Below are 27,974 nucleotides of genomic sequence, written 5' to 3'. Positions count from 1 at the left end.
GCGGAGCTGCTGTGTAGTTTTACTCCCGCAAGCCGTGTAATCTCCGTCTGCTAGTCAATGCTCGCTCGCTGCTCGCTCGGAACGACCCCACACTGACCGATGAACTCAACTCTCTCCACACGTCGCTTGCGGCTCGCTCGCGACGACCGCCGCACGCCCACATGCACCCAGCTGTCCTCGACAAGCGCGTAAAAGCAGCTGCGGCAGCGAGCGCGCGCCCCGCTCCCCGCGCTTCTAACAATGCCAGCGGAGCGCAGCGCGGAGCCCAGGCGCCCCAACGTGCTCTTCATCATCGCCGATGACCTGGTGGGTGCGAGCCAGCGACGACGCTGACAGCAGGGATACTCGGATATCGGGTGCTACGGGGGCGAGATTTCGACGCCGGCGCTCGACGCACTGGCCGCAGACGGCACCCGCCTGCTCAACTACCACACGGCGGCGGCGTGCTCGCCCACGCGCGCAATGGTCATGAGCGGGACCGACGCGCACCTCGCCGGGCTGGGCTGCCTGCTCGAGTACAAGTCGAACGCGTGGGGCGCGCGCCGGTGGGGCGGGAAGGAGGGGCACGAGGGCTTCCTCAACCACCGAGTCGCGGCGCTGCCCGAGATCCTCCAGGACAACGGCTACGCGACGGTGCTCAGTGGCAAGGTGGGTGGGTCGTGATGGCGCCGCTCAACGCCCAGTGGCACCTCGGCCTGCGCCCGGAGAACGGCCCCCAATCCCGCGGGTTCGACAAGTCGTTCGCCATGCTGCCGGGCTGCTGCAACCACTACGGGTGGGAGCCGGTGCTCGAGCAGGGATACCCGGGCAACAAGGTGGGCGGGCGGCCGATCCACGTCGAGGACGGGCGGGCGGTCAAGATCCCACCGAATACCACCAACGACCCCGACGGTTTCTACTCGTCCGACTACTACACCGACAAGTTTATCGGGTACTTGGAGGAGCTGGACGACAAGCCGTGGTTCGGCTACCTCGCGTTCTCGGCGCCCCACTGGCCGCTGCAGGCGCCGAGGGCCGTGCGCGACAAGTACAGGGGGCGGTACGACGCCGGGCCGTACGCGCTGCGCGAGGCGCGCCTTGCGCGGCTAGTCGAGCTGGGCATCGTCGCGCCCGACGTGGTCCCTCACGACGTCGTGCACGCCGACAGCGGTGAGTGGGACAGCTTCTCCCCATACGAGAAGGCGTGCTCCGCGCGCGCGATGGAGGCGTACGCCGCCATGGTGGACCGCATGGACTGGAACATTGCCCGCGTCGTGGCCTACCTCCGCGAGACGGGCCAGTACGACGACACGCTGGTGGTCTTCATGAGCGACAACGGGGCCGAGGGCGCCGCGCTGGAAGCGATACGTGCGTGCCGTGCGTGGGCAAAGCTGACGGCAGCCGTGCTCGGCGAGAACATCAAGGCCGCCATCCACGCGCACTACGACAACGCGCTCGACAACATCGGCGAGTGGAACAGCTACACTTGGTGAGTGCGCGCGCGACGCCGCTGACCCGACCAGGCTCGGCCCGCTCTGGGCGCAGGCGAGCACGGCCCCATCGCGGCTGTACAAGCTCTTCCCGAGCCAGGGCGGCATCCTCGTCCCGGCCATCGTCAAGCCGCCGGCGCGCGCCTTCCCCACGCTGCCGCCCGGCGGCTTTTCCCGCGCTTTCACGACGTGCATGGACCTCGCGCCGACCGTGCTCGAGCTGGCGGGGGTGACGCTGCTGCCGGGCACGCCAGACGAGCGCGGCCGCGCGCGCGTGCGCCACCGCGGCGCTGACGTGCTCCCCATGACGGGGTGCTCGTGGGTGCCGTGGTTTGGGCGGGGGGAGGCGGTGGGCGCGGGGACGGGGGGGAAGGCCGACGCCAACGGCACCGACGCCAACGGCACCGACAGCAACGACGCCCACGCCAACGGCACGCGCGACCCCGAGACCTGGGCAATCTACCCGTCCACCCGCGCCATCGGGTGGGAGCTGCACGCGATGGCGGCGCTGCGCAAGGGCGACTGGAAGATTGTGCACCTCAAGCGCTCGCATGGGGGCCGGGGCGAGTGGGACAGCAAGCAGGGCTGGGAGCTGTTCGACGTCGCATCTGATCCGGGCGAGACGCGGGACCTGGCCGCCGAAAGGGGCGACAAACTCGCCGAGCTCCTCGCCCACTGGGACGAGTATGTCGCCGACGTCGGGCTCGTGTGGGGCCCGGGCGCGATGGACGCGGGCGCTCCGCCCGACGCTGCGCCGACACTGTGGGACGAGGACGCAGAGATGCAGCGCACCTGGATCCAGGTGCATGAGGGGGAGAGGGCCCAGTTCGACTGGGACAAGGTCTGGGGCGTACGCGACGGGTGGGAGCTGAGCTAGCTGTACGAGGACGAGAAGACCGGCGCAACGCCTTGCATTGTTACAATCAAGAAGATACACTACACTACAACATATGCCACGGCTTAAGAAGATGCCACGTCAAGCACTGCCGCACCCACGGCCTCGCCTACATCTGGAATCCGGAGGCACCCACGCCAAAGCCCTGCCCTGGGCCCACGGGCCCCGGCGCAAGAGCGTTCCAGAACTCGGGGTCCGCCGTGTTCCACGTCGACTGGTCGGTCGCCGGGCCGAGAAGCCAGCTGAGGTCGCCGGCCTGGACGCCAGCGACGGGGTCGAGCGAGTTGAGCCACGGGTTGAGGCCGCCCTGCGGTGGCGCAGCAAAGTTTTCGAGGAAGGCAAAGTCGACGAGGCCGGGGACCGTGTCGCGCGGGTCCTGCTGCGACTCGCGCCGGTGGCTCTGGCTCGAGTGGTTCGAGGCACGGCGCTGTGGCGACGGGGGCTGCGCCGACACCGTGTCGGCGTCTGGGTACTCTAACAGCGACTCGGGCTGCAGCGCAGATGTCGAGCGCGGGTCGGCCACGCCACGCCGCTGCCGCTCCATCTTGGCAAAGCGGAAGTCGCGGAAGTTGAACTCTGCCTCGTCGGTCCCGACCATGCGGTACTCGGCCGAGAAGGCCTCGAGGTCGTAGCTCGTCAGGAGGGAGAGGAGGTCGCAGCGCAGCATGCGATGGACGGCCTCGACGTGCTGGGCGTGTCAGTGTGGCACGGCATGCCTCTGACGCCCGCCACTCACCAACAACCTCATCATGTCTGACCGCCGGCCAATGTCGCGGATGACCTGCAGCAGCGGCGGGATCGCGGCCATGAGGTTTTCTGCTCTCGGGTTAACGCTCGGGTCGTTGGCCGCGAGGCGGCGGGGCTCAAACAAGAGGACTGGGGCGTCAGTATGGCGTGGGGTGCGATGCCTACTCACTCTCTAACGCCACATACGCCTGGATCGCAGTGTGTGGGTCAAACGGCTGATTGTACTTCAACCCCTCCTCGATAATCGCCGCGATCGGAAGCGCGTGCGACACACGCTCCTTCCTCACAGCGGGTAGCAGCACCTCGAGCCTGGGGTCGAGCTTGTACAGCATGAGCTTTGCGCGCCCGAGGATGATGAACAGGTTGTGCCGGAGGAGGTGGAGCACAATGTAGGCCGGGAGGCGCTTGTGGTGGAGGTACGTGTTGTCGGCCGTGAACTGGTATCTTGCCGGGAGCGAGTTGACAAAGTCTGCGATCTGTGACTCTGTGGCCATTGCCTCGCGCTCTAGCTCCTCGACGCCGGCCTCGCGATTCTGCACCCGAAACGCGAGGTGGAGCGCGCATCTGCGCAGGTGGGCCGCGCGAATCAAATGCCCCGAGATGCCGAGGGCAGCCGTGTTCTTCTCGTGCGGGCGCGGGTACAGCGGCTCGGTCTGCACGTCGTCATTGCCGAGGAAGCTCTGCTCGTTGCACGGCAGCTGGACGCGGTACGCCATGACGTCGATGAGTTGGAACCCGTAGTTGCCGCCGTCGGCCATGCTGTCCTGGTAGAATACCGCCCACGCTAGGCGGCGGAGCGCCTCACGCGACAGCAGAGGCGACAGCGGCGCGTCCGACAGGTCGTCGGGGAAGGTGCGGTCGAATGTCTGGAGCGACATCATCTGCATCATGCGCGCCGAGATGGCCGTGAGGATCCACGAGCTGGCAAAGTTGTTGCGGTTGACCTCGCATGTATGGGTGAGGATGGTCGTCTGGGGCCAGGTCAGCAGCAGCCACCCCGCGCACGCACCATGAGCTGTACCGCCCCGAACCCCTGCAGCGCCTTGGGCACGAGCGTATGGATGACCGTGTCGATGAGCTGGTCGCTGCGGGCGAGGTTCTCTGGCGTCGGGTCACACGCAAAGCGCAAAGTGTTGGCCAGCATGGCCATTGTGAGGTCGCGGGGCGCCTTGCCAGCGGCGAGGAGGCGCTTGAATCTGAGCTTGTGGATGAAGGAGAGGAAACCAAAGTCTGCGCGGGCGTCAGCGAGCCATCGGTGAAACCCCTTGCCTCCGGGCGCAGCCAGCGCCGAGAAAAAGGCCTGAAACGTGCCCTCGGCGAATCACTCACGGTGCACGCTGTCAAAGTACAGGTCGACGAGGGCCTCTGTATCGGCCAGCGCCGACGACGGCTCCTGCACGAGGCTGGGCACGCCCGACGGCGCAGCGGCCGAGTGGTGCGAGTGGTGGCTCGAGGTTGTCGGGTGGGGCGTGTACGGGCCTGCCGGGCTCGGGCCCGTCTGCTGTGCCGACGACGCCGAGGGGGCGACAAAGTCGGCGGCGCCGCGCTCGCTCTCGGGCCGGTCATACGGCCGTGGCCTGTCCCCAGCGGCCCACTCGCACTCGAGCCCGGCGCCCTCGCAGCGCGTGCAGGCCCCGTTGCGCGGGTCGCCCTCGCATTTGAGCTATCGTCAGCCGTGTCCCCACAACAGCCCACCTTGCGGGAGCGGCACGCCTCGCACGCCGTCGCGTTCGGCCGGCGCGGGAGCCGGCGCGTGCTCGGAGCGTGCGCGTCCTGCCAGGTACACTCCTTCTGGAGGCGGTTGCAGGCGTTGCACGTCGGCTTTGTCTCGTCGCATTTGACCTGGGGTTAGAGGCATAGGAGGGAGGGACGTACCCGGCGCTTGCGGCACGTCAGACACCCCAGCCGCGTGCGCTTGACGCCCGTGCTGCTGCTGCCCTCTGCTGGCTGCGGCGGGGGCGGCGGAGGCGGAGGGTACGCGTCCATCGCGGCGAGCGGGATGGATGCGATGTGGTGCGGGTGCGGGTGGTGACTGACAAAGTTGAACATGGTGATCTATCTCCGCCGGGTGGGTCGTCGCTCGGAGCGCATCGCGGGGCGACAAGCGAGCGGTGTGGGGTGGTGGGGCTGCCTGGGCGGGGGGCGGGCGGCGCCTTTCGGTCCGTACTTCTGATAAGTTATCGTCTGCGTCGAGTATACAACAGCAACATGCGATGCTTGTCGCATCTGCTGCACACCTGTTCATCGCCATCGCCCCTCGGTGCATCGCTCCAGTCGCTGCTGTCGCTCGGCTCGCTGCTGGCAATTTTGCCCCCCCGCTGGCTGCCAGGACAATGGTAACATTACTGCTGGAATGGACTTTTGCGATCGGAAGCAGAAGGGGCTGCTGTCATCATCGCGTTAGCTTGTGGCGTCGTGCCCGTCGTAGTCGTGCACAATCTCCATCGCATCGCACCCGCCGACCTTACCCCTACAGCCTGACAAGCCGGTACAGAAATGCGCTAATCCACAGCGCGTGCACAATATGTAACAGGAACCCCATATCGAGGGGGTGGGCGGGGGCTGCGGCGCCGGCCCGCTCCTCTTCCTCTTGCTCCTCCCCCTCGCCACCGCCCACTACCCGGGCCCGAGTATCCCCCAGGGGCCACCGATACACGTCCACGTCCATCTCCGCATCCACGCCCACGCCGACGTCGAAAAACTCGGCCATGGCAGTCGGCGGGGTCACCTCAATCCTCGGAATGCGTCGACGGTCGGCGTCGGTGCAGCTGCCACCAGTGGTGGGCGAGGGATCCCGAGCTGGAAAAGTAGCGAAGACCACGGTGTGGCTGCTGCTCGGTGTGGGCGTGGGCGGGGCCGGGAAAAGTCTGCGCAGACTGCGGCGGGGAGAGGGTCGTCGGTGTCGTCGACTGCTCTGCCGCCTGGGGGAGGGAGACGACCGACGCCGGGTGGATCTTGATCTCGACGGGTTGGGGGAGCTGGAGCTGTGAGACGTCGGCGTCGGCGTGGGTGTCGGCGACGGGGGCGGGCTTGGGCTTGGGCTTTGCCTCTGCCTTCGGCTCCGGCTCGGGCTCGGCCTTGCTGCTCGCCTCCACGCGCACGGGCTCGCGCTCGCCCTCCGACTCCCAGAGCTGCATCTGCGCGCCGGCCTCGGGCGCGGGCAGCGCCGCCTCGTCCGGGTCGTGCGGCAGGCTGAAGGTACAGCTTGTTGGGCGGCGGAACGCCTCGAGCGGCGGCGTGCGGATCTCGAACCCCGTCGACTCTGAGAGGCGCGCCGTGCCGCACTCTGGCGTGCGTGTCGCCTCGGAGGGCAGCTCGGCGTCGTGGCTGCCCGCGCTGCTTTCCTCCGCGACCGGGTGGAGCTGGCGGCGCCATCAGCCCCGCCGCTGCGGCTGCGCGCACTCACGACCTCTGCGACCGAGCGCCGGTGCCACGACGCGCGCGGCGTCCCCTGCGGCGTGGAGGCGACGCTCGCCGAGCCGCGACACGCCTCGATGATGGCCGCGTCGACCGCCTGCGCGAGGTGCTCAAAGCTCTCGTGCTCGTCTATCAAGACGTGCAGGTACGAGCGCGAGTGCACGATCCACGGGCACACGTCGAGCACGACGTTGTGGTACAGGTGGGCGAGCTGCTTGATCTCGCTGACGGTGACGGGGCTGGTCGAGAGCGCGGGGAACATGGCGCCCCGGAGCTCGGCATTGTCGTCGTCGCTCAGCACCCACACCATCAGCTGCCGACACTTGGTGATGTAGCGCCAGATCTCGTTGGCGTGGACCGTCGGGGCCATGACGGCGGTCGACTGCGGCGGCGCCGAGGTGAGGGTGAGGGCGAGGGCGAGGGCTCCGGGGGCGACGGGGGTGGCGGCGGACAGGGCGACGAGGGGCAGGCGCGACGACGACGACGGCGACTCCCACATGCTGATGGTGAGTAGTGTGATGGCCTGCACGTGTGTGTTGATGAGGCGAGGGGCGACGAGACATGTGTTTTCGAGTGGGGGGTTGGGCTCGAGCCGGCCACTCGCGGTCATGGCGAGCGGGCCGTGGTGCCCACGGTTCGGCGGTCGCGGTTCGTCCCCATGGGTGAGTGGGGGTCACTGCGGCGGGGCCGCTGTGTCAGTTTGGTCAAGCGGTCTGTGGCTCTGATGGTAAAGTCGTCGACACCCAGTCGACTAACCCTGATGCATACAGTGAGTGTGTGGCTACAACTTGAGGAGGTTGGGCGGGATGGCGAGCTTGCACAACCTCGCAGACATCGCGCCGAGCTGCACAATGGTTCCCACTCCCTCGAGGATGCGCATGTGCGTCCATCCGATTTCCTTCACCGTCAGCAAGTGCTCATCCTCGACCACTCTACTCACCCTGATAAACTCGAGCTTGGTGTACTCGGGCAGGTCGTCCATACCCTTGACGACGCGGAAGACGGTCGTGACAATGTCGACCGCGCTGTAGCCCTGCTCCCACAGCGAGTGGATGCGCGACAGCGCTCCGTCGATGTCGCCCTTCTGGCACGCCTTGATCATGGCACGCACGACGATCGGGTGCGGCTGGTCACAGATCTTGAACACGTTGTCCTGTGACACGAAGCCAAAGCCCGACCATGTAGACTGGAGATTGTTGATCGCCTGTCGCATATCGCCCTCGGCCGTGAAGATGAGCGCCGCGAGGCCCTCGTCGTTGTACTGGACCTTTTCGACCTCGCAGATCTCCTTGAGGCGCTTGAGAACCTCGGCATCGCGCAGCTTGCTGTAGCGCAAGATGGCGCAGCGCGACTGGATCGGCTCGATGATCTTGTTGGACATGTTGCACGCCAGGGCGAAGCGGGTCGTGTTGGAGTAGATTTCCATTGTTCGTCGCAGCGCTTGCTGTGCGCCTGCCGTCATGCTTCGAACGTCAGAATCAGGCCGCCTTCGTCACTGCTCACGAGTCTGCCTCATCGAGGATGATAATCTTGTGTCGCCCCGCCGGCAGAGTCACCTTCCTTTGGGCGAACAGCTTGATCTTATTCCTCACGACGTCGATACCACGCTCGTCGGACGCGTTCAGCTCGAGCACGCCCTCGCGGTACGCGTCACCGAGCAGGGCATGTGCAAGACAGTGAATCGAGGTGGTTTTACCAATACCCGGCATTCCCTATGGGGTCAGTGGCCGATTGCAAGGTCGTAGGCTCGGCATCCCCTCCACCACCCCCGGCCGCCAGACATCGTGAAGACACGCCTCCACCTCGTCCGCTTCCTCCAAACCAACACTCACACTGATGATGATATGCGGCATGTTCCCGTCCTCTGCAATGACCTTGAGCCGCTCCACCGTGTCCGTGTTGCCGACAATGTCGTCAAGGAAGACTGGCCGGTACTTTTCGACCCTGCGGGGGTCAGCTTGTGCCGGCCGGCGTCAAGAGCTCAATCTCGCTCACCATGGCATCTCATAGTCCTCGACGTCGGCATGCTTTGCCGTTATAGGCTTTGCGCTTGATGATGATGCCGCTGCGGCCATTGTTGTGTGATGGTGAAGGTGTCAAAGGTGTGGTTGGGTTGACTGGACTTGGCTTCGCTCCGTCATTTCCAGACAGACGCGTCCGAGACCTGACGCGACTGGACTTGGAGCGGGATCAAATCGGCACCTCGCTCGCGTGGGCTGCACGTGATCTGATCGGGACCTCGGCCCACTCTCGTCCGGCCTCCACCGCCGCGACTGACTGTTTGTGGATGGCACCCGGCGCACCGCATGACCCGCATGACGCTATTTTGAACTTGCCGGAGCACTGAGTCGTCGTCTTTGCCGGCCTCGCCGTCCTCGTCCTCTTCCTCGTCCTCGTCCTCGTCGTTGGACACTCGTCTGATACAACAGGAGACGGGACGACGGCAAGCATCACCCAGCATCACCCCCTGTCAGTGGCGAGCGAGGCACGCACAGCTTCACCCCCCCACGAGATAAGGTACCCACCGCTTCATTCTTGCAAAGGGTGTTTGCTCGTCGGCCGTGGTTATCTGACTGTGGCCCAGATCCTTCTCCTCTCACTCTCACCCACTCGCCCGTCGATAACAAGCTCGCCGGTGACCTACAAACTTGTCTACTCTCCCCGCCTCAATCCCTTGCAATATGGACATCGACGACTCGGTCGTCGAGCCAAAGCACCCTTCCCTCAAGCGAGCCCGCGGCCCAGGTATCTCCCCAGCCAAATGCTGCACCTACATCTGCTCTGCAGTCGGCGTAGCCGTCGTGCTGCTGATCATCGGCTCCGTTATCACGGTAGTCGTGAACACTTTCCTCACCCTAACCCATATCCACAAGGACGCGTTCACCGCGAACATCACCGACGTGGCTGCGGCCGACATTGCACGCCCGCTCATCGACATAGATACCCGCTTCGACATTGCCCTCACGATCTGGGCCCGAGTGCCCAACAACAAGAGCTCTCACCCTGAGTGGTATGCCGAAGGCTGGGATGCCCCCGGGGTGGACCGAAACAGGACGTGGCCTGTTTATGAGGGGGATTTATCGGTGGAGCAACCGCTGGAAATGTCTCTCGCAGAGGTGATTCTCGAACATGAGGAAGTGGTCCTCTTCTCCGATGTCGTGATTAGAGACTATTCCCTCCTCCGCAAGAGGGAGAACCTGGAGGTCAAGTTTGAGCTACCTCTTGAACGGTTGTACGTTCATGGGTTTAGGCTGCTGTGGCTGACAGTAGCTACGATAAGGACCTCTACCACCAAGACGTGCGGGCAACCGTTGTGCTTCTTCCTCAATCACCGTCACGATTGGATAGCGTCGCGAACGTATCCACGTTTATGCCCTCCCACCTTCGGACGTTCCCGTGGCTGTCTGACGCGTAAGCGACACCTCGATCCCATGCTGACTTGTGGCAGCCTGAACAGCTCTCAACTTGTGGGGGCCCATGACAGTGTTTACCAACGAGCTTTGGGAAGCCTGGCTGTGACTTGGCCTCTCATCGAGCTGAAGGAGGAGAAGAGGAATGTGACGAATGCAAAGAACGAGACGAAGCCGCCTGGGGATGAACCCAAAGAGACCACGTCTCTGGAAGCAAACACATCGGCCCCTGCCGGCAACTCCGACGAGGTCGATAGGACTCCCTACCTCCGCACTAGGTATGTGCTGTCGGCCTCACGGGAGTCTGACTCGAAGATTGCATGCCTACATTGTCAACGAAACGCGGTCCACCCTTCGCGAGACACTGAATGAGAAATTCAAGGACCTTTCCAAAAAAGCGGTGAGCCTTGGGCGCCTGTCTGGTGTATCTGTGAGAATCAACCTGATATCGCCACAGTGCAAGGGAATCCCATCAGCCGATGCCGCTCCGAGTACAGTGTGGAGCTGCACTTCCAGGAAATACATGTCTTACGGTCACTGGACGGCCCAGTATCTCCTGGAAGGAGGTCTGGAGGGAGTCGCCTACCCCCCGTTTGTCGACGACATGCCTCATACCCCCAAGGTTGGCCAGACTTCGTTCAGATGGCTAACCACGTAGCACGTTGTCCGTCTTCCTGTCAATCGGACCGGGTCCCCTTCCGATGACAAAGGTTCGTCGCATCCCGGTGGTGGTCCTGATCCCGACAGCAGTGTTCAATGTCACCTTTGGCTTCACATTCTCCACTGTCCACCATCGACGCCAGTTTGCCAAAGAATTTTACTCGCCGGCCATGCTGCGGTCGGATGACAAGCCTTCCGACAGCCCGGAACGTCAGCTGGCCAGCACCCACGACACGATGCAGGTTCTACGTGCGTGCCCCCGGGAGACGTGATGCTGACTTGAGTAGTTGGCGCACTTACTGGCCATGCAGATGAAGAATTCCGCCCATGGACCCGAGTGATTTTGGGAGCTGTGAAGTGAGTGTAGTCCAAAGGGACATTATCATTGACGTTCAGCGGCCTTCTTGTAGGCTCCGTACTTCTCCTGGAGGCTACATACTGGTGGACACGCCGTACCACCACGGGAATCAGCTTTCCAGCGACATGGGGCATGCTTCTCAACTCGGCAGTGATAAATGTCGTCGACGCCAAATGGTGGGAGGTTAACAGCATGGTACAAAACGCCATCGTTCTCACTTTGGTCGTCATTGGCACCGTGCTATTCGACCTTCCCAAGCTTCTCCTGGTCTTCCCTATCTCAATCGGGAACTACGGCAAAGGATGGACTGTGTTCAAACGGCGTCGAACTCACAGGGAGCGTGCCTCGCGGCGGCGCGAGCCACCGTGGTGGCAGGTCATCCTTGTAAGTGAACGCGAGGCATCGACCGCTAACATCCCCAGCTCCATGTAGCTATCAGCTGCTTTTTCACTGCTCTCGGAAAACTGTCGAAATTCCAGTCGCTGTGGCTAATCCGGCCGGTGTACAACAGCTCGAGGAAAGAGGACCGACTGGCGTCCAGTTTTCCATTCCGTGCACTGCCGTCCACCGCCCTGGTGCTGCAATTGGCACTGAACCGCACGTCGGGGACGTTTGCGGGCGGGTTTGCTCTTGCCTCCTGGTTGTATTCCGCCAAAGTGCTGATTGAGCTGGCCTACTTTTCGACAAGGGTCGTCGGTCACTACGACGTGCACGAGGGGCTCTCGCTCGGGGGTCTTATCGGTCACGCCCTGACCTTTGTCCGGCTGTACCAGGCTATCAAGTACCCCCGCGTCGAACAGAATGTGCCCGACGAGGACGAGGAGTAGGGGGGGGTGGGGGGGGGGGGACGCACATGACATCTGTAGCCCAGCCAATGCACTTGTCCTGTCTTGAAGGGTCGTGGAGGGTGAGCCGGCCGCGCTGGGAGCGGAGTGGAGTCGACGGCAGGCGACAGCTCAGTTCCGCGTCGCCGTCGCCGCTGGCTCCCGGCCCACGACTGGTGCCCACGAATGCCATAATGCTACGATGTACAATGCTGAGTGATGCTGGTGGGCTGAGGCTTGCCGATGAGGCCAGCCGTGCAACTGGTGCGAAGCCTTCCCCTAGTTCTCCGCGCCCCCCTTCCCCGCCTCGCCACCCTCCCCCACCTCCCGGGCCTTGCGCTCCCTCGCCCTCGCCTGCAACACCTCCGTCCTCCTCCTCCTGGCCGCCTTCACCCGCCTAACCAACCACCTGCTCGGCTCCTCGCCCGCGCGCCGCGCCTGGCGGCGATACTCGTCGTCGATGGCCCCGACCGCCTTGTTATTCTCAGCGTGCCACGAGGCCATGCCGACGCCGCCGTCCCAGTCCCCCTGGAGCCCGAGCGCGCGCCAGAAGGCGAGCTCGGCGCGCATCGCGTCGTTCCCGTCCACGAGCGCCGCGCGCCGCTCGTACAGCCGCTCGCGGCGCGCGCGGCGCGCCTTCACCATCATGGTGAAGCGCAGCGGCTGGGGCCGGAGGCGCGGCATCGGGCCGTAGAACGGCGAGCGGTAGAGCATGCTGCCGACGAGGTGGGGGTGGACGTGGGCCGCGGCTTTCGCTGCTGCGGCGTCGGCCTCGCGCGCAGCCTTTGCGGCGGCGGCGAGGGCGAGCGAGTCTTCTTGTGCTGTGAGGCGGGCCGCGGCGGACGGAGACGCGAGGTCAGAGAGCAGGGCGTACTGCGTCTCCAAGAAGGCCGCCGTGTTGCGCGGCGAGACCCACCCGCGGCGATGGCGCCAGGCGGCGCGGACGTGGGCGAGGGTGTGGGGGTAGGGTGGGGCCGGTGGTGGTCGGGCGGGTCGTGATGGCGGCAGCGGCGACGGCGACGGCGACGGTGATGACGAGGGTATTGGCCGCGAAGGCGACGGCGACGCCCGCACCGGCCCAAGAGCGCGCAGCAACCCACGAAACAGCGCGCGCGTCGGCGCCCTGTGCTGCTCGTCCGCGAAGAACGGTACCGCCGGCGCGCGTACCCACTCTGGCCGGGCAGCGTGGGGCGGCAGCGCCGGCCGCAGCGCGGGGAACTGGGTCGCCGCGCGCCCGGCGTGCTTGGACAGCTTTGGGAAGGGGATGGACGAGGCCATGTGCCGTGGGCGTGAGGTAAAGTTTGTTGTTTAGTTGCGGGTTGCGATCTGCGACGTCATGAAGTCGGCGTAGTCGTGCGAGCGGCAGCCTCGCCCGACGGCGCGGCGCGGCGCGACGACGCCGACACGCATCCGCCGTGAGCTCTAATTTGCGCCGCTCCATCCATGGGCGGTACTGGTCGTACGGACTGCATCTGCACCTCGCTCGCTCTCTTGCTCGCTCCGACATCCCCCCCCCCCCCCCCCCTCGCCCTCGCCTTCGGCTCGGTCGAAAACTCATCCATCACACTACAAATGTCTTGCCGTTGGTTTCTCCACAACCTCACAGGACGACGTCCTAGGCCAGGATATAGAATAACGGAATCCCACGCACCTAGCGCACACCTCAAACCTCGACACGTCGACGCCTTGCGGCGGAGCGTCTCGGTCGTGCAGAGGCGGCGCTGGCTGCAGGTCGTTCTCGGGGAAGCCGTGTCCCGTCGACCAGGAAGTATGCGCCAATTGCCCTTCGGCGCGGCGCTTCCAGTCAGTCGAAGTGTCCCGTTGTCGACCTCGAGAGGGACGCGGGGACCGGGCCCTTGGTTGGGAGAAAGAGAACGCAGGGGGGTGGGCGCCGAAATTTATGTTGCGGCGGAGGGGGTGGAGGGCGAGGCGGGGGCGAGGGGCGAGCGCGGTAGGCGCGGCTGCTCGGGCTTGCGGGCCTATTTTGCAAGTCACGTGCAAACACCTTCTCCGCCTTCTCCTTGCGATTCGGACGAGCAACGATCCCCGGACGCGGCAGACTGCCAGGCTGACCGCCGAGTTGACCGCTGACGCGGTCAACTCCGCGGTCAACTCTCCTCTCGCCACACGCTGCTGCATATGGGGTTAACAAGAATAGAGTATAGATGCCGAGTCGAATGTGCTAGTGAAACCTTTTGGACTCTTCTCCCTCTCTCCTGTGCTATACTTCCTCCTATGTGTGTTTGGTTTGTGAAACACGCTGCATTTGGGCGCAGCGTGGTCGTGGGCGTCTGGGCCAGGGCTTGTCTGGCACCACACACCACACTCGTCCTCCTCCCCCTCCCCCGCCTCCCTCCCCTCGCCTGTTGCCAGGCGGCTGCGCAGTCGCGGCTGACGCCCCGACAAACGCCGTTTTGTCCATCCTCCGCTTAGAAGAGCATGTCCTGGAAGCCACCAGCGTCAAGGCCGGCCTGCTCCTTCAAGCCGAGCTCAAAGTAGCCGTAGATGATGGTGACGGCCATGAGGATACCGGTACCCGAGCCAATGGCGCCCATCATGTCGGCAGCGAACGAGAGGAGACCAAGGGTGGCACCACCGAAAGCGGCAGCAGTGGGGATGATGCGCTTGAGCTCCTTGTAGATCGAGGCGTCACGGTGGCCGGCAAGGGTCATGTTCTGGTCCTTGAGCTGCTTGGCAACGTCGCGGGGGCCCGAGCCAGACACCTCGATCCAGGTCTTGGAGAAGATGGCGCAGGCCGTGACAATGAAGGTGAGGTAGACGACCGTGTGGAAGGGGTCCGAAAGCGCGTCTGTGATGCTGTGGGGAGCCGACATGTAGTACGAGATACCCGAGACGGCCGAGAGCTGGGCCGAACCGTCGGGCGAGTCCCACACACCGAGAAGGCGAACGAGGAGGTTGTCAGGGAAGCGGTTGAAGAGCATCTGGCTGACAAGGAAGACGTTCGAGGTGAGGGCAGACTCGAGCATGATGGGCATGTTGGACGTGTAGAAGAGCTTGATGGGGTAGGTAGCACGCTGGCCACGCATCTTGGACGACTTGATGGGGATCTCGACGCGGAAGCCCTGGAGGTAGATGACGACGGCAAAGACGGCAATCGTCGCAAGCAGGTTCATCATGTTGGGGAGCTTCTCGCGGTAGAAGGCCTCCTTGAGAGCGCGAGTCTTGTCGTTCCAGGTGAAGAGGAGGTGGAAGAGGGCAATGACAGCACCCTCAAACTCGGGGCCACGGCCAGTGTTGACAGTGTTGGGCGAGAAGGCCTTCCAGACGATCGACTCGCAAATGTTGGTAGCGATGAAGAGCGAGATACCCGAGCCGAGACCGTAGCCCTTGGTGAGCAGCTCATCGAGGAGGATGACGATAAGAGCAGCGGCAACGAGCTGGAGGATGAGCAGGACGCAGACACCGAGACCAAGCGACGAGGGCTGGCCGTAGAGGCCGTTAAGGACGTAGACGGTAGCCTGGCCAAAAGCGATGATAAGGGCAAAGACTGAGCATAGCGTCAGATGGCTGTACGGACGTGCACCTCCACATCTACTTACGCTTCTGGGCCGAGCCGAAGAGGGCACGGTCATCCTTGAGGCTGAAGTCGACCTCGATGAGCTGGGCGCCGGCGAGGAGCTGCATGATCATGCCCGAGGTGACGACGGGAGTGACACCGAGCTCCATGAGGGTACCACGGTTCGAGGCGAGAATGACACGCAGCCAGTACAGCGGGTCCGAAGAGTCGGACGACATGATGCCGTAGAGGGGGACCTGGGCCATCACGAGGAAGATAAGGAGCGTGGTAGCGGTCCAGAGGACCTTGTGCTGGAAAGTGACCTGGGGGTGTCAGACGACCACGCCGGGCCGAGGGGGGGTTGGGCTCACCTTGCGCTCAGGAGCAGTGACCTCTGGGAGGATGCTCATGAACGGGCGGACAAGCTCGAGAAGTCGGACTGGAGTCGGGTCAGCGTCCGTGATGGGTCGACGCGCGGCTGGCTCCTCTGGTCGAGGAAGGTTGCTCGTACGCGCGCCGCGGCTGGAAAAGTCGTGCTGCTACTCACAACCCATTTTGGCGACTTTCCACGGGAGTCAGTAGCCGAACCGAAAAGAAGAAAGGGGGGTAGGTCCTTGTGGATGTGCAAGGACTGCGGTGAAGTGGGAGGTTAAGTGGAGATGATTAGAGAGTGGATTGGAACGAGATGGAAGCGGTGGGTGGTGGTGGTGGTGGATGGAGCACGCTGGCGGGCCACGCTGCACGCTGGCTCACTGGCTGGCCGCGACACGCTGGAGCTCAGGGGAGAGCCGCTTTGGACGCACCCAGCCAGCCAGCCACGACGACAGCCAAAAACCAGGGATGACGATGATTATGTAACACACCTCGACCTTTAGGCCCCGCCTTTATGGCGTTCAAAAGTTGGCCGAGACGAGGTCCACCTGGGGTGGGTCGGGTTGAGCAACAACAGTCACTCAACAACAACTACCATCAACGACCCCCACATCATGTCAGAAAGACCCCAGAATAGAAACGAGGAGAAGGAGGATGAGAACCGTGGACGCGCAGGCGTCGCCCCCGTCAAGGCAGAGTATGTCGCGCTGCACCATCCCTCTGCTCACACCGCCTAGGTACATTGTCGAGCCGTCTTCCTCCACCGGCAAGCGCAACGGCGCTGTCGACGACGATGCTGCCGAGGCAGGCGGAAGCAGAGAAGGAGGTGGCGACAAGCGTCAGAAGAACAAGAAGGGTTTCAAGACGCGCACCACCGGCAAGGGCAAGCCCAAGGGCGAGGCTGCGATCCGGATCTGCAAGGCCTGGGAGACTGGCATCGACTGTCCCCGCGGCACAGGGTGCAAGTTCCAGCACAGTTGGGACGGGTACTTTGAGATCAAGCCTCACGACGTCCACTACACCCCTGGCGCCGAGTTGGTCAGCGAGGAGCCGTACGTCGTCAACTCGGCGGCAGTGGCTAGCGAGCACGACGACCTGATCGGCAAGACGATCGACCTTGGTACGACCTGCCCGGTACTCAAAGAGCTGGGGTATTGCCCTGCTGGGTGGCGGTGTCGCTTCCTCGGCGCCCATGTGCGCAGGGTGACGGAGGAGGGACCTGACGGGCCGTTGCGATTCGGTCACTGGGAGATTGGGCCAAAGGAGGATCCGACGGCTGGCGAGGGCTCGGCTGTCAAGTACCGAGAGCTCAACTGGACCCAGCCGGGCACGCTCAAGGCGCTCAAGCAGAACACGGTGGGTAGTGCCGCTACGGCTAGAACTCACACACAGTGGCCGTGGGACTTCTCGCCAAAGTACCTCCACCACATTGAGCCGCACAAGGAGTTTACGCTCAACAAGAAGCGCGACACCTACCAGAAGAAGGCACCAGCGGGTGGTGCCGATGACGAGGAGAGCGCAATGAACGAGGAGGAGGCTATGAACGCCGCGCCTGCGGCTCCGGCGCCGGCCGCCCAGCCCGAGAAGGGTGTTGTTGACGGCGAGGCCGAGGCCATGGACGTGCCAATGCGCCCAGAGGAGAAGAAGCGACTCAACTGGGAGAACGGGCTGTACCTCGCACCTCTTACCACTGTTGGCAACTTGGTAGGTCTGCTCCTACATCCCAGACCTAACAGTAGCCTTTCCGCCGCCTGTGTGTCGACTACGGCGCAACGATCACCATTTCCGAGATGGCGCTCGCCCAGCCGTTGGTGACTGGCAGCGCCGAGGAGTGGGCCCTCGTCCGCCGACACGAGTCAGAGAAGATGTTCGGCGTGCAGCTGGCCGGCGGCTTCCCCAACCGCATGGTCCCCGCCGCCGAGCTGCTGGCCAAGGAGCTTGGCCCCAGCGGCATCGACTTTGTGGACATCAACATGGGCTGCCCTATCGACTTGATTTTCCAGCAGGGCGCGGGCAGTGCTTGTGGGTACTTAAAGGCGGGGTGGCGCTAACAATGGCAGTGATGGACCAGCCGGTCCGACTTGGCAAGATCCTTGTTGGCATGAACCGTGCTCTTGGCGAAAGTAGGTCTTGTGCTCTTGGAACTACACTGACGCTCCAGTCCCCCTGACCGTCAAGTTCCGTACTGGTATCCTCAACAACAAGCCTAATGCGCACAAGCTTATGCCTCGGTACGAGACTGAGTGGGGCGTGTCTGCCATGACAGTGAGTCTGGTGTCCTGGAACTGTGCTGACGCCAGCTCCACGGCCGTTCGCGCCAGCAGCGTTACTCTCGTCTGGCCAACTGGGACTACATCAAGGAGTGTGTCGAAGTCGCACGCGAGGCCGTCAAGGACGCGGGCATGGCGCCCATTCCCATCTTTGGCAACGGAGACTGCTTTTCGGCGCAGGGCTACTACGAGGCCAAGGAGAAGACAGGCGTTGATGGTGTTATGCTGGCGCGCGGTGCGCTGATCAAGCCATGGCTGTTCACGGAGATTGCGGAGAGGCGAGAGTGGGACATTTCTGCGACCGAGCGTCTCGAGGGCATTCGCAAGGTGGGTTGTGCAGTGTGGCACATTTGTTCAGCTCGCTGACGTTGCGAAGTTCGCGGAGTACGGTCTGAGTCACTGGGGCAGCGACACCCTCGGTGTCAACCTGACGCGACGATTCCTCTGCGAGGCCCTGTCGTTCCAGCACCGGTACATCCCTATCGGCCTGCTGGAGCGCATGCCGCCGATGATCAACGAGCGCCCTCCGTCGTACAAGGGCCGCAACGAGCTCGAGACGCTGCTGTCTTCGCCGTACGTCGGCGACTGGCTCAAGATTGCGGAGATGTTCCTGGGCCCGCCTGACGAGAGCTTTACATTCTCGCCCAAGCACAAGAGCAACGCGTACGGGAGCGAGGAGGCGCAGGGATAGGCGCGGGGGCCTGCGGAGTGTGGCCCGCTCGGCATCGTGGCCACCTCGGTCATGCCACGAAGCCTACGGGCTCGGAGCAACGCCATGCCGACTGTAGCGACGGCCTCACGGCGCACACACGTAGGCTGTATCTTGGCGGCGCCGACGTACCAAGCCCGCGACCGGCTCTGTACACGATGCACACTAGAAACCAATACAGTGGCCCAAATTCCGTTGCGTCTGATTGCGCCATCGGCAACTCCGCCAGGGGCGGGTGCAAATTCGGTTATGACCGAGGGTCGCGGGCAGGGTGAGGCGGCGGGGGGTGCGAGCGATGAGGGAAGTATGAGCCGTTATCGCATACTTGGCTGGCGCGATGTGTCGCAAGGTGTGCTTACAGAGCAGGGCGTGAGCCGCGCAGACAAGTCTCGTCTTTAAATGCCAGTAAGTCGTGCCGCAGTGCGCCGCCAACCGCCCCCCAGTCAACGCCTAGCATGACCGTCCCGACCTACAGCACCATCGCCGTCACGCTCGACCTGTCGCCCGCGTCGCTGGACAAGGTCAAGGCCGCGTTCCAGACGGTGCACTACTACCCCGAGGGCGATGTGCCGCGCGACGTGCTGGCGGACGTGGACGTGTGGTTTACGCGGTGGTTGGGTCTGCCGCAGTGGCTCGAGTTCAAGGACATTCCCAACACCAAGGTGGTGCAGTTGACCAGCGGTGAGTGGCCGAGACGGCCGCGAAGCGGCCGCCGAGGGGGTGCGGGCGACGCAGCTCGTCCCAGCCTGGCCGTCGGCGTCGCTCCCCGACGCCACGGCCAGCTCGGCCTCCCCAGCGTCCCCCCCCCCCCCCCCCAGGCGCCCGCGACGACAGCCGCTGACCCGCACCCCCAGCCGGCGCAAACCACGCGCTCCACGTTCCGGCCCTCGAGTCCGACGCAGCCAAGAAGCAGATCGCCGTCTGCGGCGCCAGCGGCATCCACGTGCTCACGATCCCGCAGTACATTATCGGGCAGATTGTCGCGCGTGAGTGCCCCGTGCCTCCCCGCTCGGGCTGGTGACTAACCCCGCCAGTCTACTTCAACTTCCAGAACTCGCACTACATCGCGCGCTCGGAGAAGCGGTGGGTCAAGCGCCCCGAGCTGCGGTACCGCGACGAGTCTGCGTCTGGCTTCTTCATCGGCGCGCACTCGCTGCGCGGGCGTACCGTCGGCCTCCTGGGCTACGGGCACATTGCGCGCGAGACGGCGCGCCTGCTCCAGGCGTTCGGGGCCGTCGTCATCGCTGCCAACTCGACGGGCGAGCGCAAGCAGGACGACGGGTACATTATCCCCGGGACGGGCGACGTCGACGGCTCGATTCCCGAGGCGTACTACTCTACTGGGGATGAGAAGTCGTTTGGCGAGTTCCTGTCCCGCTCGCAGATTCTGGTGGCGAGCCTGCCCTCGACGCCGGCGACCAAGTGGCTGCTGAAGAAGGAGCACCTCGCCAAGCTGCCGAAGGACGCGCTCTTCATCAACGTTGGCCGCGGCGACCTCGTCCACTCCGAGGACCTGCTCGCGTCCCTCGAGAGCAAGGACGGCATCCTCGCCGCCGGGCTCGACGTCACCGACCCCGAGCCCCTCCCCGACAACCACCCGCTCCTGTCCCACCCCCGCGCGCTGATCACGCCCCACACGTCGTCCGACTCGGCGACGTACTTTGACGAGGCGACAAACCTCCTGCTTGCCAACGTTGAGCGCCTGCGCGCGGGCGGAAAGCCCATCAACCGCATCGACCCGGTCAAGGGCTACTAGGGGTCAGCGGCATTAGAGCATCTTGTAGTGTGTTGGCAGTATGCAGTTTGTCTTGGAAGCGGGCGTAGCTGGAAGGTCTGTAATGGAAGCGGGCGGTTGAATGGCCACTTGTGGCGGTTGAGTAGCCGCACGCGGCGAGTCGTGCCTCCTCCCAGCAGATCCTGTCGTCTCGTCTGCCCACCCCTAGAGTCATGGGAATACATGCAGGGGCATACTGCTGCGCTGCTTGGCCACCGCGTGACCTCGGCCCGGCTGGGCGCCTCTCTCAGCAGCCTCCATCCACCGCTCTCAACCATCCGCCGCTCGACCCACACCCTCGACACCACCCCCCGCTCAGAACCCGCGGCCTCGTCCGCGCCCGCGGGGTCCACCACGGCCACCGCGTCCGCCACGGGGCCCGCCGCGTCCGCGCGACGCTGCGGCGGCGGCCGCACCCTCCTTGCGCTTCTTTGCGCGCGGCGCGTCGTCGACCAGCAGCGTGTCGAGCGGGAGCGAGTCGGGCAGGATGTAGTACCGCACGTTGTTGCCACGCACCGCGATCGAGTCGAGGTGCTGTGGCGCCGTGCCGGGGACGTGGTTGCGCAGCGTGAGCTTGACGCTCTTGAGGTGCGTGTTCATCTGCGGGTCGACGGCTGGGCGCGTCAGTAGGGCTCGCTGCGTGCGCTAGCTGGCAGCCCACGCACAAGTAATAGTTCCGTGGATGACTGTCCCGTTCTTGAGCTCGATCGTGACCGTCTCGTTGTTGAGCTTCATCAAAAACCTGTGGATGTTAGCACACACGACACACAAAGGAAGGTGGCGCGGCGGGGCGCGCGATACCCACCTGACGAGCTTCATCTTGAAAGACGGAGTCGGAGTGCGAGGTGGGTGTCGTGCCGCTGCCCTGGGGCTTTTGCTCCTGTGGTTGTTGTTGGAGGTGGTGGGTACCGAGGTGGATGTTGATTAGAACGGTGTTCGAGATGTCGAAGTTGCGTTGAGTGTAGCAAGCGCGCAAGCTGGTGCTCGTCGCGTGGCGGGACTTCGGTGTTGGTGCCACGTGGTGGTTTGTGGCACTCGCGCAGCACCCCCTCGTTTCGTATGCCGCCATTGTCAGAGGACGGGTCATGGTGGTGGTGCGGCGTGCTCATCGGCGCGTCGCCTGTAGCAAGACGGCGGCGGGTGGTGCCAGGTGCCAGGTGCCAAGTACCATCCTCCATCTCGATAATCTTCTCTCTACACCATCCCCCTCCGCGACCTTCCCCTCCTCCTCCTCCTCCCTCTCCCCCTCCCTCTCCCTCTTAATCTGTCCCCCGCCTTCCTTCGTTCACGCATACAACCACCCTCCGGCCTACTTTACACTTCTACTTGTTCGAAACAGACCCACACACACACACGCAATCGACACACTCTCACCATCACCCGATACCCCGCACACTTGGACCCCACCCCAGCCCCCATCGCAACAACAAGACGCACGAGCTACGGCCCATCGCGACCGTCGCCGCCCCATCTCACCTCGAATACAAGCTATATAGACTTCTTGGGCTGAGCCCTCCCCCCCCCCGTCGCACGCAACCAGGCTCCCACTCCCACTCCAACGCGCGCTCGCTCCCAACGCGCGTCATCATCTCTGCTGTATCCACTCGTCCGGTCCCATCGGCCGACATCTGCACTCGACTCGTCACGACTCATTCAATCCACCCCTCGCATTGTCTCTAGAAGCCTCTCCATTTACCCCCCGTCTCTGGTCGTGACCCGAGGCTCTGTGCGTACACTGTAATTTCGTCCACGCGTCGCGCGCTCGATTCCGAACCCGAACCCGAACAACCCACTTCCCTCGTCGCTGTGCAACTTTTTGACAATGGTCGCCTACCCGAATGGCTATGGCTCGTCGGCCAACGCAAGTGCCGCCCTGCAGAACAGCAATGGCCATGCGCACGGCGGCTCGGGCACCCCCACGGTCAAGGTCCAGCCCCTTTTGTGCTCGGGCCACACGCGGCCCGTGGTCCATCTCCAGTTCTCCAACATGTGAGTGACCTGACCTGCCTGCGATGGGACGCCGCCTGCTGACGCCTCAGCCTCCAAGATGGTACCTATCTGCTGATCTCGGCGTGCAAGGACGGCAACCCGATGCTGCGCAACTGGCTTGGTGACTGGATCGGTACCTTCCTCGGTGCGTTGAGGCTTGGGAACGAGCGCTGACGTCCAAGGCCACAAGGGCGCGGTATGGTCGACAAAGATCTCACTCGACACATCGCGTGCTGTTACTGGATCAGCCGACTTCACCGCGTACGTGGGAGATGGGCGCGATGGGCGTGGCTCGGGCTGACGGTGCGCAGCAAAATCTGGGACACGAACACTGGCGAGGCGCTTCACACATTTGCGCACAACCACATTGTGCGGTCGGTTGCGCTCAACCCCCAGGTGCAGCCCCAATACCTGTTGACTGTGAGTGGTGGGTTGGAGGGGCACTGCTGACGTCGTAGGGCGGCAACGAGAAGAAGATTCGCCTGTTCGATCTCAACCGCACCGACGCCCAGCCTCTGGTTCTCGGCAGCAACCCCGATGGCCTCTCGTGCGAGGGTGTTATCCGGAGCATTGTCTGGGACGAGGGCCAGGGTGGCACTGTGGGAGTGTCGGCGGCTGAGGACGGCAAGGTCCGGTGAGTGCTGGCACTTGTTGGTAACCCCAGCTAACCCACGCCAGCTGGTGGGACCTTCGGTCACTGTCGCAGATTGGCGAGGTCGACCTCGGCGGGCCTATCAACTCGATGGAGCTGGCACACGGCGGTGGCACGCTTGCCGTCGCGCAGGGCAAGAATGTGCACTTCCTCGACATTCTGAGACAGCACCCGCCGGTTTCGATTGGGCTGCCGCACGAGGTGACCTCTGCGTCGCTGCACCCGTTCCTGCGTGACCGGTTTGTGGCTGGGTCTTCGGGCGACCCGTGGGTGCGGGTGTACGACCTCGACTCGGGGTCGGAGCGCGAGGTGTACAAGGGGCACCATGGGCCGGTGCTGTGCGCGTCGTACTCGCCTGATGGTGAGGTGTACGCGAGTGGGAGTGAGGATGGGACGATCCGGCTGTGGCAGACGCAGCCGGGGAAGTCGTATGGGTTGTGGCAGACGCAGGATTAGGCGGCGGCGGAGCCGCGAAGCGGCGAAGCCGGCGGGCGCGGGGGGAGGCGCGGCGGTGCGCGGCGCAGCGGAATGAGAAGTGAATACAGAATGGAGAAGGATATTGTCGCGTCGGCGTATAGACGGCGCGCTTGTACTTTGGTATGCAGTGGTAGCGGCGAGTGAGCGAGCGCAGCGAGCGAGTGGGGGCGGCGACAGCGACGGCGAGCGCAGCGAGCCGGCGGCGCGGTTGTGCATGAGACTGCGCGCACATGAAACGGCTGCGGCGGTCGGTGAACTGTGTCGGCCAAGTCACGAGCGGCGGCAGTTAGGCGTGCGGCGAAATCAATCCGTGCCTAACCCGCCTCCACCACTTTTCCGATTTCGAGCGAGTTGGAGTTGTCGACGACTTGATTTCTGAATCCATCTATCGACGACAGCCCACACGACCCCACCGCACGATGCGCCCCTCCCCCTCGCTGCTCGGCGCCTCCCGCCTCCCGCTCACGCCCAAGCGCGGCAACAAGGACTACTACAAGGGCACGCGGCAGGCGTACGCCCCCGGCGGCGGGCACCGTACTGGTCCTCCAGGCCAGTTTGTCGTCAAGGGCAAGGCAAAGTACCGCGTCGTGGACGGGCAGGTGCGCGTGTTTGTCGGGCCTGGGATGGCGGCGATCGAGGCGACGAATGTGAGTAGCGCGGAGCGGGTGCGCGGAGCGCGCCCGCGGCGGCGGCGGAGTCGACGGCCGGCACACTGCCTCGACCGCCGACGACGCGCCGACGCGCCGACCCGACGACCGCTCGCTGACGCTCGCTCGCTCGCAGCTCAAGCCCTACGCAACCACCGCACGCACCACGCCCACAGCCCTCCCCCGCCTCCCCTCATTCGGCCCGAACCCCACCCACCCCGCCCAGCTCGCAGCAGGCAACAGCCGCGCCGGGCAGGCGGCCTTCTCGGCCGCCTACGCCGCGCTCCCGCTCGAGCAGCGCCAGGCGCTCGTGCAGGCCCAGCGGAGGGCGTGGTGGGGCGCAATGGGGCGCGCGTTGGCCGCGCCCGAGGACGCTGAGGAGGAGCGCACGCGCGTGATCGAGGACGCGGTGGCTGAGAAGGAGGGCAAGGAGGCGTAGTGGCATCGTAGACACATGTAACTCTTATCCATGGCCGCGGCGCGCGCTCGACTCTGACCCCGCCCCACCTCGCCTCGCTCCGCTCGGCGGCTGGCGGCTGGCGGCTCGGCCAAACTCTGCATTACTACCGCCTGCCTCGCGCTGCGCGCTCGGCAGTCGGCACATCCTATGATTCGTCGCATGCAACTCGTACAATACTCTACCCAGGCTCGCGCTGCGCGCTCGCCCTCGCCACGCCTCGGCTAGCTCGTCGACGCACCCACCGCCAACCTCTTCAGATGCTCCATAAACACCTGCAGGCTCACGTCGTCGGTGAAGATCGCAGCCCCGTTGGCCCCCGCACCATACCCGCCGCTCGTGTGCGTCGTCGACGGGTTCAACTTCGACAGCAGGAATCGCGCCTGCGAGCCACCCTGGTCGCACACAATGTAACGCGGGATCGGCAGGCGGTCCTCGAGCAGCTCCTGCGCGTCGACCACAGGCGCCTCGAGCAGCTCCTTAAAGTTGGCGTAGTCCTCCTGCTCCTGGTAGTTGGCCTTGCGCCACGCAGCCACCGTCTCGCCGTGGAAGATGAGAATGTGAAAGTACGTGTCGAGCAGCAGAATAACGTTGGGCCGGATCGAAACAGAGTCGAGCAGAACCGGGTGCGGCTCCTGGTCAAACGTGTACGACATGAGCGTAGGCTGGATCATGATCAACGAGTTGTTGACATCCGCGTCGTTGAGCACATGTCTGTAGAAGGCCGTCTCATCCGGCGAGTTGTTGAACACCTGCAGGAATTGCGATCGGCGCAGGTGGAACATGAACTGGGGGTAGATGGAGAAGTTTTGGTTGAGGTGGAAGCTTGTCGGGTCCTCCTTGCGGTAGTCGGCAAACTTCTGGCACAGCCGGATAAGCATGCGGTCGAGCCAGCGCAGCACGTCGGGCGAGTCGTCAATCTCGGCCTTGAACACGGCGATGCGCGCCATGAGCACGGCCGCCGCCTCCTGGTCAAACTGGGCCGCAATGTTCGGGTGACCGCCCTCGTGGAACGTCCGCGCGACCGTAGTCACACGCAGGCGGAAGTGGCCAGACGAGTGCTGGTAGTGGGTGACAAACTGGATCAGGCCAGAGCTGTTGGGCTGCAGGGGCTGGCCCGCCGGCGTCACCACCTCAAAGTAGACACCCAACGACGTCTTGGGCGTGAGCGAGCAAATCTTCCACGCCGACGTCTGGCCGATACCAATCTCGGTCTCGCCGACGCAGTGCGACTTCTTGTTGGCCGAGATGACATGGCCAATGACGCCGGAAATCTTGAGCTCCTTGGTAGTCTACCCGTCAGCTCGCTCCCCTCCCCCCGTGACTCACCAAGACATCAAACGTTCCGTTAAAGCCCATCTTGAGGAAGCCCTGGTCGTCCTTGGCAAAGGTGCGCAGGAACGACTGCTTGAAGATGGCCGTCGTGAACGAGTCGGAAATGACCATGAAGCCGTTGGTCGCATTCGACAGCGACTTCATCTCGAGCAGGCCGACCTGGTCGAGACAGCCGGCGTAGATGTCCACGGCGTGGCCGTTGGTCGACGCGCGCTTCGACAGCCCCTCGTAGTACTTTGACGCGCGCTTGAAGTGCTTGACGCTGTCGCGGTCAATGTCGTGGTGCGAGCGGATGGGCTCGCGGAGCTCGGGGCTAACAACAAGGCCGGGGCCGTCGGTCGCGGGGCCGCCGGCAAAGAGCATGATGCGGCCGCCAGTGTTGGGGAAGGCCGTCTCGAGCAGCGACACGGCGACGCCGAGGGCGACGCCGGTGCAGCGCAGGGGGCGCTGCTTTTCAGACACGGGCCAGGGGTCGCGCTGCAGCTTCTCGAGCAGGCTGGTGAGCTGGAACTCGCAGGCCTGGACGGGCATGAGGAACTTGGACGCGGCGGGCGCGGGCATCTGCTGGCCGGGGCGGACGGGCTGCATCGGGCGGTTCGAGGGGTTGAGGCCCAGCATGTCGGCAATCTGCTTGGGCTGGTACTCCTTGGAGCCGCGGAAGACGTACGCCTTGGGGCAGTCGGCGTACGCGAGCTCGTGGACCATGGTCTGGGGTTAGCCTGTGCCTCTTGCCGCCAACTCACCATGGTGCCGAAGGTGATCAGACCGACGAGGGCGTTGGGCGGGAGCAGGCTGAGCGACACGACGAGCGTCTCGCGGAGCGCCTTGAGCTCGTCCTCGTCGACGCAAGTGTCAACCACATAGAGGAACACGGGCGGGATCTGGGCCGGGCGCGAGAGCGTGTACTCGATCGTCGTGTACTTTGGCAGCAGCTCGGCCGGGAGGTTTGTCTGCGAGATGTCCTTGTAGTGCGGGGGGAAGGGGTTGCGCTGCAGACAGAACGGGCAGATCCACATCTTTCCGCGCACGTCGATTTGGCTACGCCGTTGCTCAGCTACACGCCCACGACTTAGGGGCCAGCCCACTCACCAGTACGGGTTGAGGATGGCCTTGCACGGCGCCTTGCAGGTAACGGGCTCGTACAGCACGGGCGGGAGGTCGTCGCGCTCCTTGAGGGGCGTGTACAGCGCCGAGATGGGCACGACGGTGCGTGTCGCCTCGAGCCTGCTCGACGGCCACGCGTTCCACGAGAAGCGGACGCCTGGGGTGGGGGTTAGTTGTCGTGTCCATGTTGTTCGGGCAGGTGAGCAGGCCGCTCGCCCCCCTCCCCTCCCACTCACCATCGCGGTCTTCGATGTCCTCGAAGTTGGCGCCGTTCATTTTTCTCTCTCGGCGGGTAGGTGGGGTGTGTGAGGATGGGGGTTGAGAGAGAGTAAAGTCGACAAGGGAACGACGATGTCGTGGAGGATGTCGTCGATTGTGGTCGTGGATGCGTGCGTGGTGTGCCGTGGTGGTGTTCGCTCGCCGCACCAATCGCGCTGGAACATCTCACAGAGATTCCACGCCAGTGCGCCTCGTCATAGCGGGATCAAATAATGCCACGTGGAGAGGCGAGCTGTTGTAGCAGCAAAGTGCTCACTACACACGTAATTCCCGTTCGTATAACGGCTAGTATGCTCGCTTGTCACGCGGGAGATCGGAGTTCGATTCTCCGACGGGAAGTATTTGTTCTTTTGCTTTTGTGCGCGTGTGGAAGATGTGGAAGTGGATGTTGTCGAGGTGGAAAGGTGCCAACGAGGTGACCGTGGCGGTCGAACAATGGCAAGGGCCACAGCTCCTCGCCAGGTCGACCGCCCAGCAGCGCACACCACCACGACAGCTACACGGTGGCCTCGCAACAAGCAATATAGATATACACAATCTAGTCTAGATACGGGATACAACATTACCAGACCCCAGGGGGTATATCACCCATTATACCCGTCCGGGTCCGGA

General features: G+C 64.1%; 13 protein-coding genes and 1 non-coding gene across 14 annotated transcripts; 7 read left to right on the top strand and 7 right to left on the bottom strand.

Annotated features, from left to right (window-relative positions):
* Positions 1-240: 240 nt before the first annotated feature.
* Q8F55_007835 (uncharacterized protein) lies at positions 241-2,346 on the top strand (the record flags this gene model as incomplete). Its single annotated transcript, XM_069356254.1, has 5 exons — positions 241-306; positions 340-648; positions 684-1,468; positions 1,503-1,787; positions 1,881-2,346. 5 exons carry the CDS (start codon positions 241-243, stop codon positions 2,344-2,346), a joined length of 1,911 nt encoding a protein of 636 aa, XP_069206095.1.
* Positions 2,347-2,473: 127 nt separating this feature from the next.
* Positions 2,474-5,160, bottom strand: Q8F55_007834 (uncharacterized protein; the record flags this gene model as incomplete). The annotated part of the gene is made up of 7 exons (XM_069356253.1): positions 2,474-3,052; positions 3,101-3,240; positions 3,281-4,082; positions 4,121-4,341; positions 4,441-4,774; positions 4,807-4,938; positions 4,987-5,160. 7 exons carry the CDS (start codon positions 5,158-5,160, stop codon positions 2,474-2,476), a joined length of 2,382 nt encoding a protein of 793 aa, XP_069206094.1.
* Positions 5,161-5,840: 680 nt separating this feature from the next.
* Positions 5,841-7,027, bottom strand: Q8F55_007833 (uncharacterized protein; the record flags this gene model as incomplete). The annotated part of the gene is made up of 2 exons (XM_069356252.1): positions 5,841-6,473; positions 6,518-7,027. The coding sequence occupies 2 exons, from the start codon at positions 7,025-7,027 to the stop codon at positions 5,841-5,843; spliced, it is 1,143 nt and encodes a 380-aa protein (XP_069206093.1).
* A 282-nt stretch (positions 7,028-7,309) lies between these two features.
* RFC4 (replication factor C subunit 4) lies at positions 7,310-8,603 on the bottom strand (the record flags this gene model as incomplete). The annotated part of the gene is made up of 5 exons (XM_069356251.1): positions 7,310-7,426; positions 7,469-7,991; positions 8,032-8,240; positions 8,361-8,472; positions 8,524-8,603. The coding sequence occupies 5 exons, from the start codon at positions 8,601-8,603 to the stop codon at positions 7,310-7,312; spliced, it is 1,041 nt and encodes a 346-aa protein (XP_069206092.1).
* Positions 8,604-9,209: 606 nt separating this feature from the next.
* Positions 9,210-11,783, top strand: Q8F55_007831 (uncharacterized protein; the record flags this gene model as incomplete). The annotated part of the gene is made up of 10 exons (XM_069356250.1): positions 9,210-9,760; positions 9,799-9,939; positions 9,977-10,216; positions 10,254-10,338; positions 10,396-10,560; positions 10,597-10,648; positions 10,686-10,847; positions 10,886-10,955; positions 10,995-11,340; positions 11,379-11,783. The coding sequence occupies 10 exons, from the start codon at positions 9,210-9,212 to the stop codon at positions 11,781-11,783; spliced, it is 2,217 nt and encodes a 738-aa protein (XP_069206091.1).
* A 276-nt stretch (positions 11,784-12,059) lies between these two features.
* Q8F55_007830 (uncharacterized protein) lies at positions 12,060-13,058 on the bottom strand (the record flags this gene model as incomplete). Its single annotated transcript, XM_069356249.1, has 1 exon — positions 12,060-13,058. One exon carries the CDS (start codon positions 13,056-13,058, stop codon positions 12,060-12,062), a length of 999 nt encoding a protein of 332 aa, XP_069206090.1.
* Positions 13,059-14,209: 1,151 nt separating this feature from the next.
* Positions 14,210-15,851, bottom strand: SEC61 (translocon subunit; the record flags this gene model as incomplete). The annotated part of the gene is made up of 4 exons (XM_069356248.1): positions 14,210-15,288; positions 15,341-15,620; positions 15,669-15,736; positions 15,845-15,851. 4 exons carry the CDS (start codon positions 15,849-15,851, stop codon positions 14,210-14,212), a joined length of 1,434 nt encoding a protein of 477 aa, XP_069206089.1.
* A 432-nt stretch (positions 15,852-16,283) lies between these two features.
* On the top strand, positions 16,284-18,630 carry DUS3 (tRNA-dihydrouridine synthase 3; the record flags this gene model as incomplete). The annotated part of the gene is made up of 8 exons (XM_069356247.1): positions 16,284-16,366; positions 16,407-17,025; positions 17,062-17,373; positions 17,409-17,691; positions 17,730-17,792; positions 17,831-17,934; positions 17,970-18,266; positions 18,316-18,630. 8 exons carry the CDS (start codon positions 16,284-16,286, stop codon positions 18,628-18,630), a joined length of 2,076 nt encoding a protein of 691 aa, XP_069206088.1.
* Positions 18,631-19,103: 473 nt separating this feature from the next.
* On the top strand, positions 19,104-20,404 carry Q8F55_007827 (uncharacterized protein; the record flags this gene model as incomplete). The annotated part of the gene is made up of 3 exons (XM_069356246.1): positions 19,104-19,329; positions 19,503-19,634; positions 19,683-20,404. The coding sequence occupies 3 exons, from the start codon at positions 19,104-19,106 to the stop codon at positions 20,402-20,404; spliced, it is 1,080 nt and encodes a 359-aa protein (XP_069206087.1).
* A 333-nt stretch (positions 20,405-20,737) lies between these two features.
* smd1 (Sm snRNP core protein Smd1) lies at positions 20,738-21,241 on the bottom strand (the record flags this gene model as incomplete). Its single annotated transcript, XM_069356245.1, has 3 exons — positions 20,738-21,036; positions 21,088-21,164; positions 21,228-21,241. 3 exons carry the CDS (start codon positions 21,239-21,241, stop codon positions 20,738-20,740), a joined length of 390 nt encoding a protein of 129 aa, XP_069206086.1.
* A 1,003-nt stretch (positions 21,242-22,244) lies between these two features.
* On the top strand, positions 22,245-23,519 carry Q8F55_007825 (uncharacterized protein; the record flags this gene model as incomplete). Its single annotated transcript, XM_069356244.1, has 6 exons — positions 22,245-22,411; positions 22,462-22,556; positions 22,594-22,672; positions 22,723-22,831; positions 22,870-23,045; positions 23,090-23,519. The coding sequence occupies 6 exons, from the start codon at positions 22,245-22,247 to the stop codon at positions 23,517-23,519; spliced, it is 1,056 nt and encodes a 351-aa protein (XP_069206085.1).
* A 440-nt stretch (positions 23,520-23,959) lies between these two features.
* Q8F55_007824 (uncharacterized protein) lies at positions 23,960-24,626 on the top strand (the record flags this gene model as incomplete). Its single annotated transcript, XM_069356243.1, has 2 exons — positions 23,960-24,187; positions 24,324-24,626. The coding sequence occupies 2 exons, from the start codon at positions 23,960-23,962 to the stop codon at positions 24,624-24,626; spliced, it is 531 nt and encodes a 176-aa protein (XP_069206084.1).
* A 242-nt stretch (positions 24,627-24,868) lies between these two features.
* Positions 24,869-27,359, bottom strand: SEC23 (GTPase-activating protein S23; the record flags this gene model as incomplete). Its single annotated transcript, XM_069356242.1, has 5 exons — positions 24,869-25,936; positions 25,974-26,687; positions 26,723-27,017; positions 27,069-27,240; positions 27,320-27,359. The coding sequence occupies 5 exons, from the start codon at positions 27,357-27,359 to the stop codon at positions 24,869-24,871; spliced, it is 2,289 nt and encodes a 762-aa protein (XP_069206083.1).
* Positions 27,360-27,629: 270 nt separating this feature from the next.
* Positions 27,630-27,701, top strand: Q8F55_007822. Its single transcript has one exon. It is a non-coding gene; the product is annotated as a tRNA-Asp (tRNA).
* The last annotated feature ends 273 nt before the right edge of the window (positions 27,702-27,974 follow it).

Source organism: Vanrija albida (genome assembly GCF_041260175.1).
Source record: "Vanrija albida strain AlHP1 chromosome Unknown contig_6, whole genome shotgun sequence".
Lineage (NCBI taxonomy): Eukaryota > Fungi > Basidiomycota > Tremellomycetes > Trichosporonales > Trichosporonaceae > Vanrija > Vanrija albida.
This window is presented reverse-complemented; position numbering and strand designations above follow the sequence as displayed.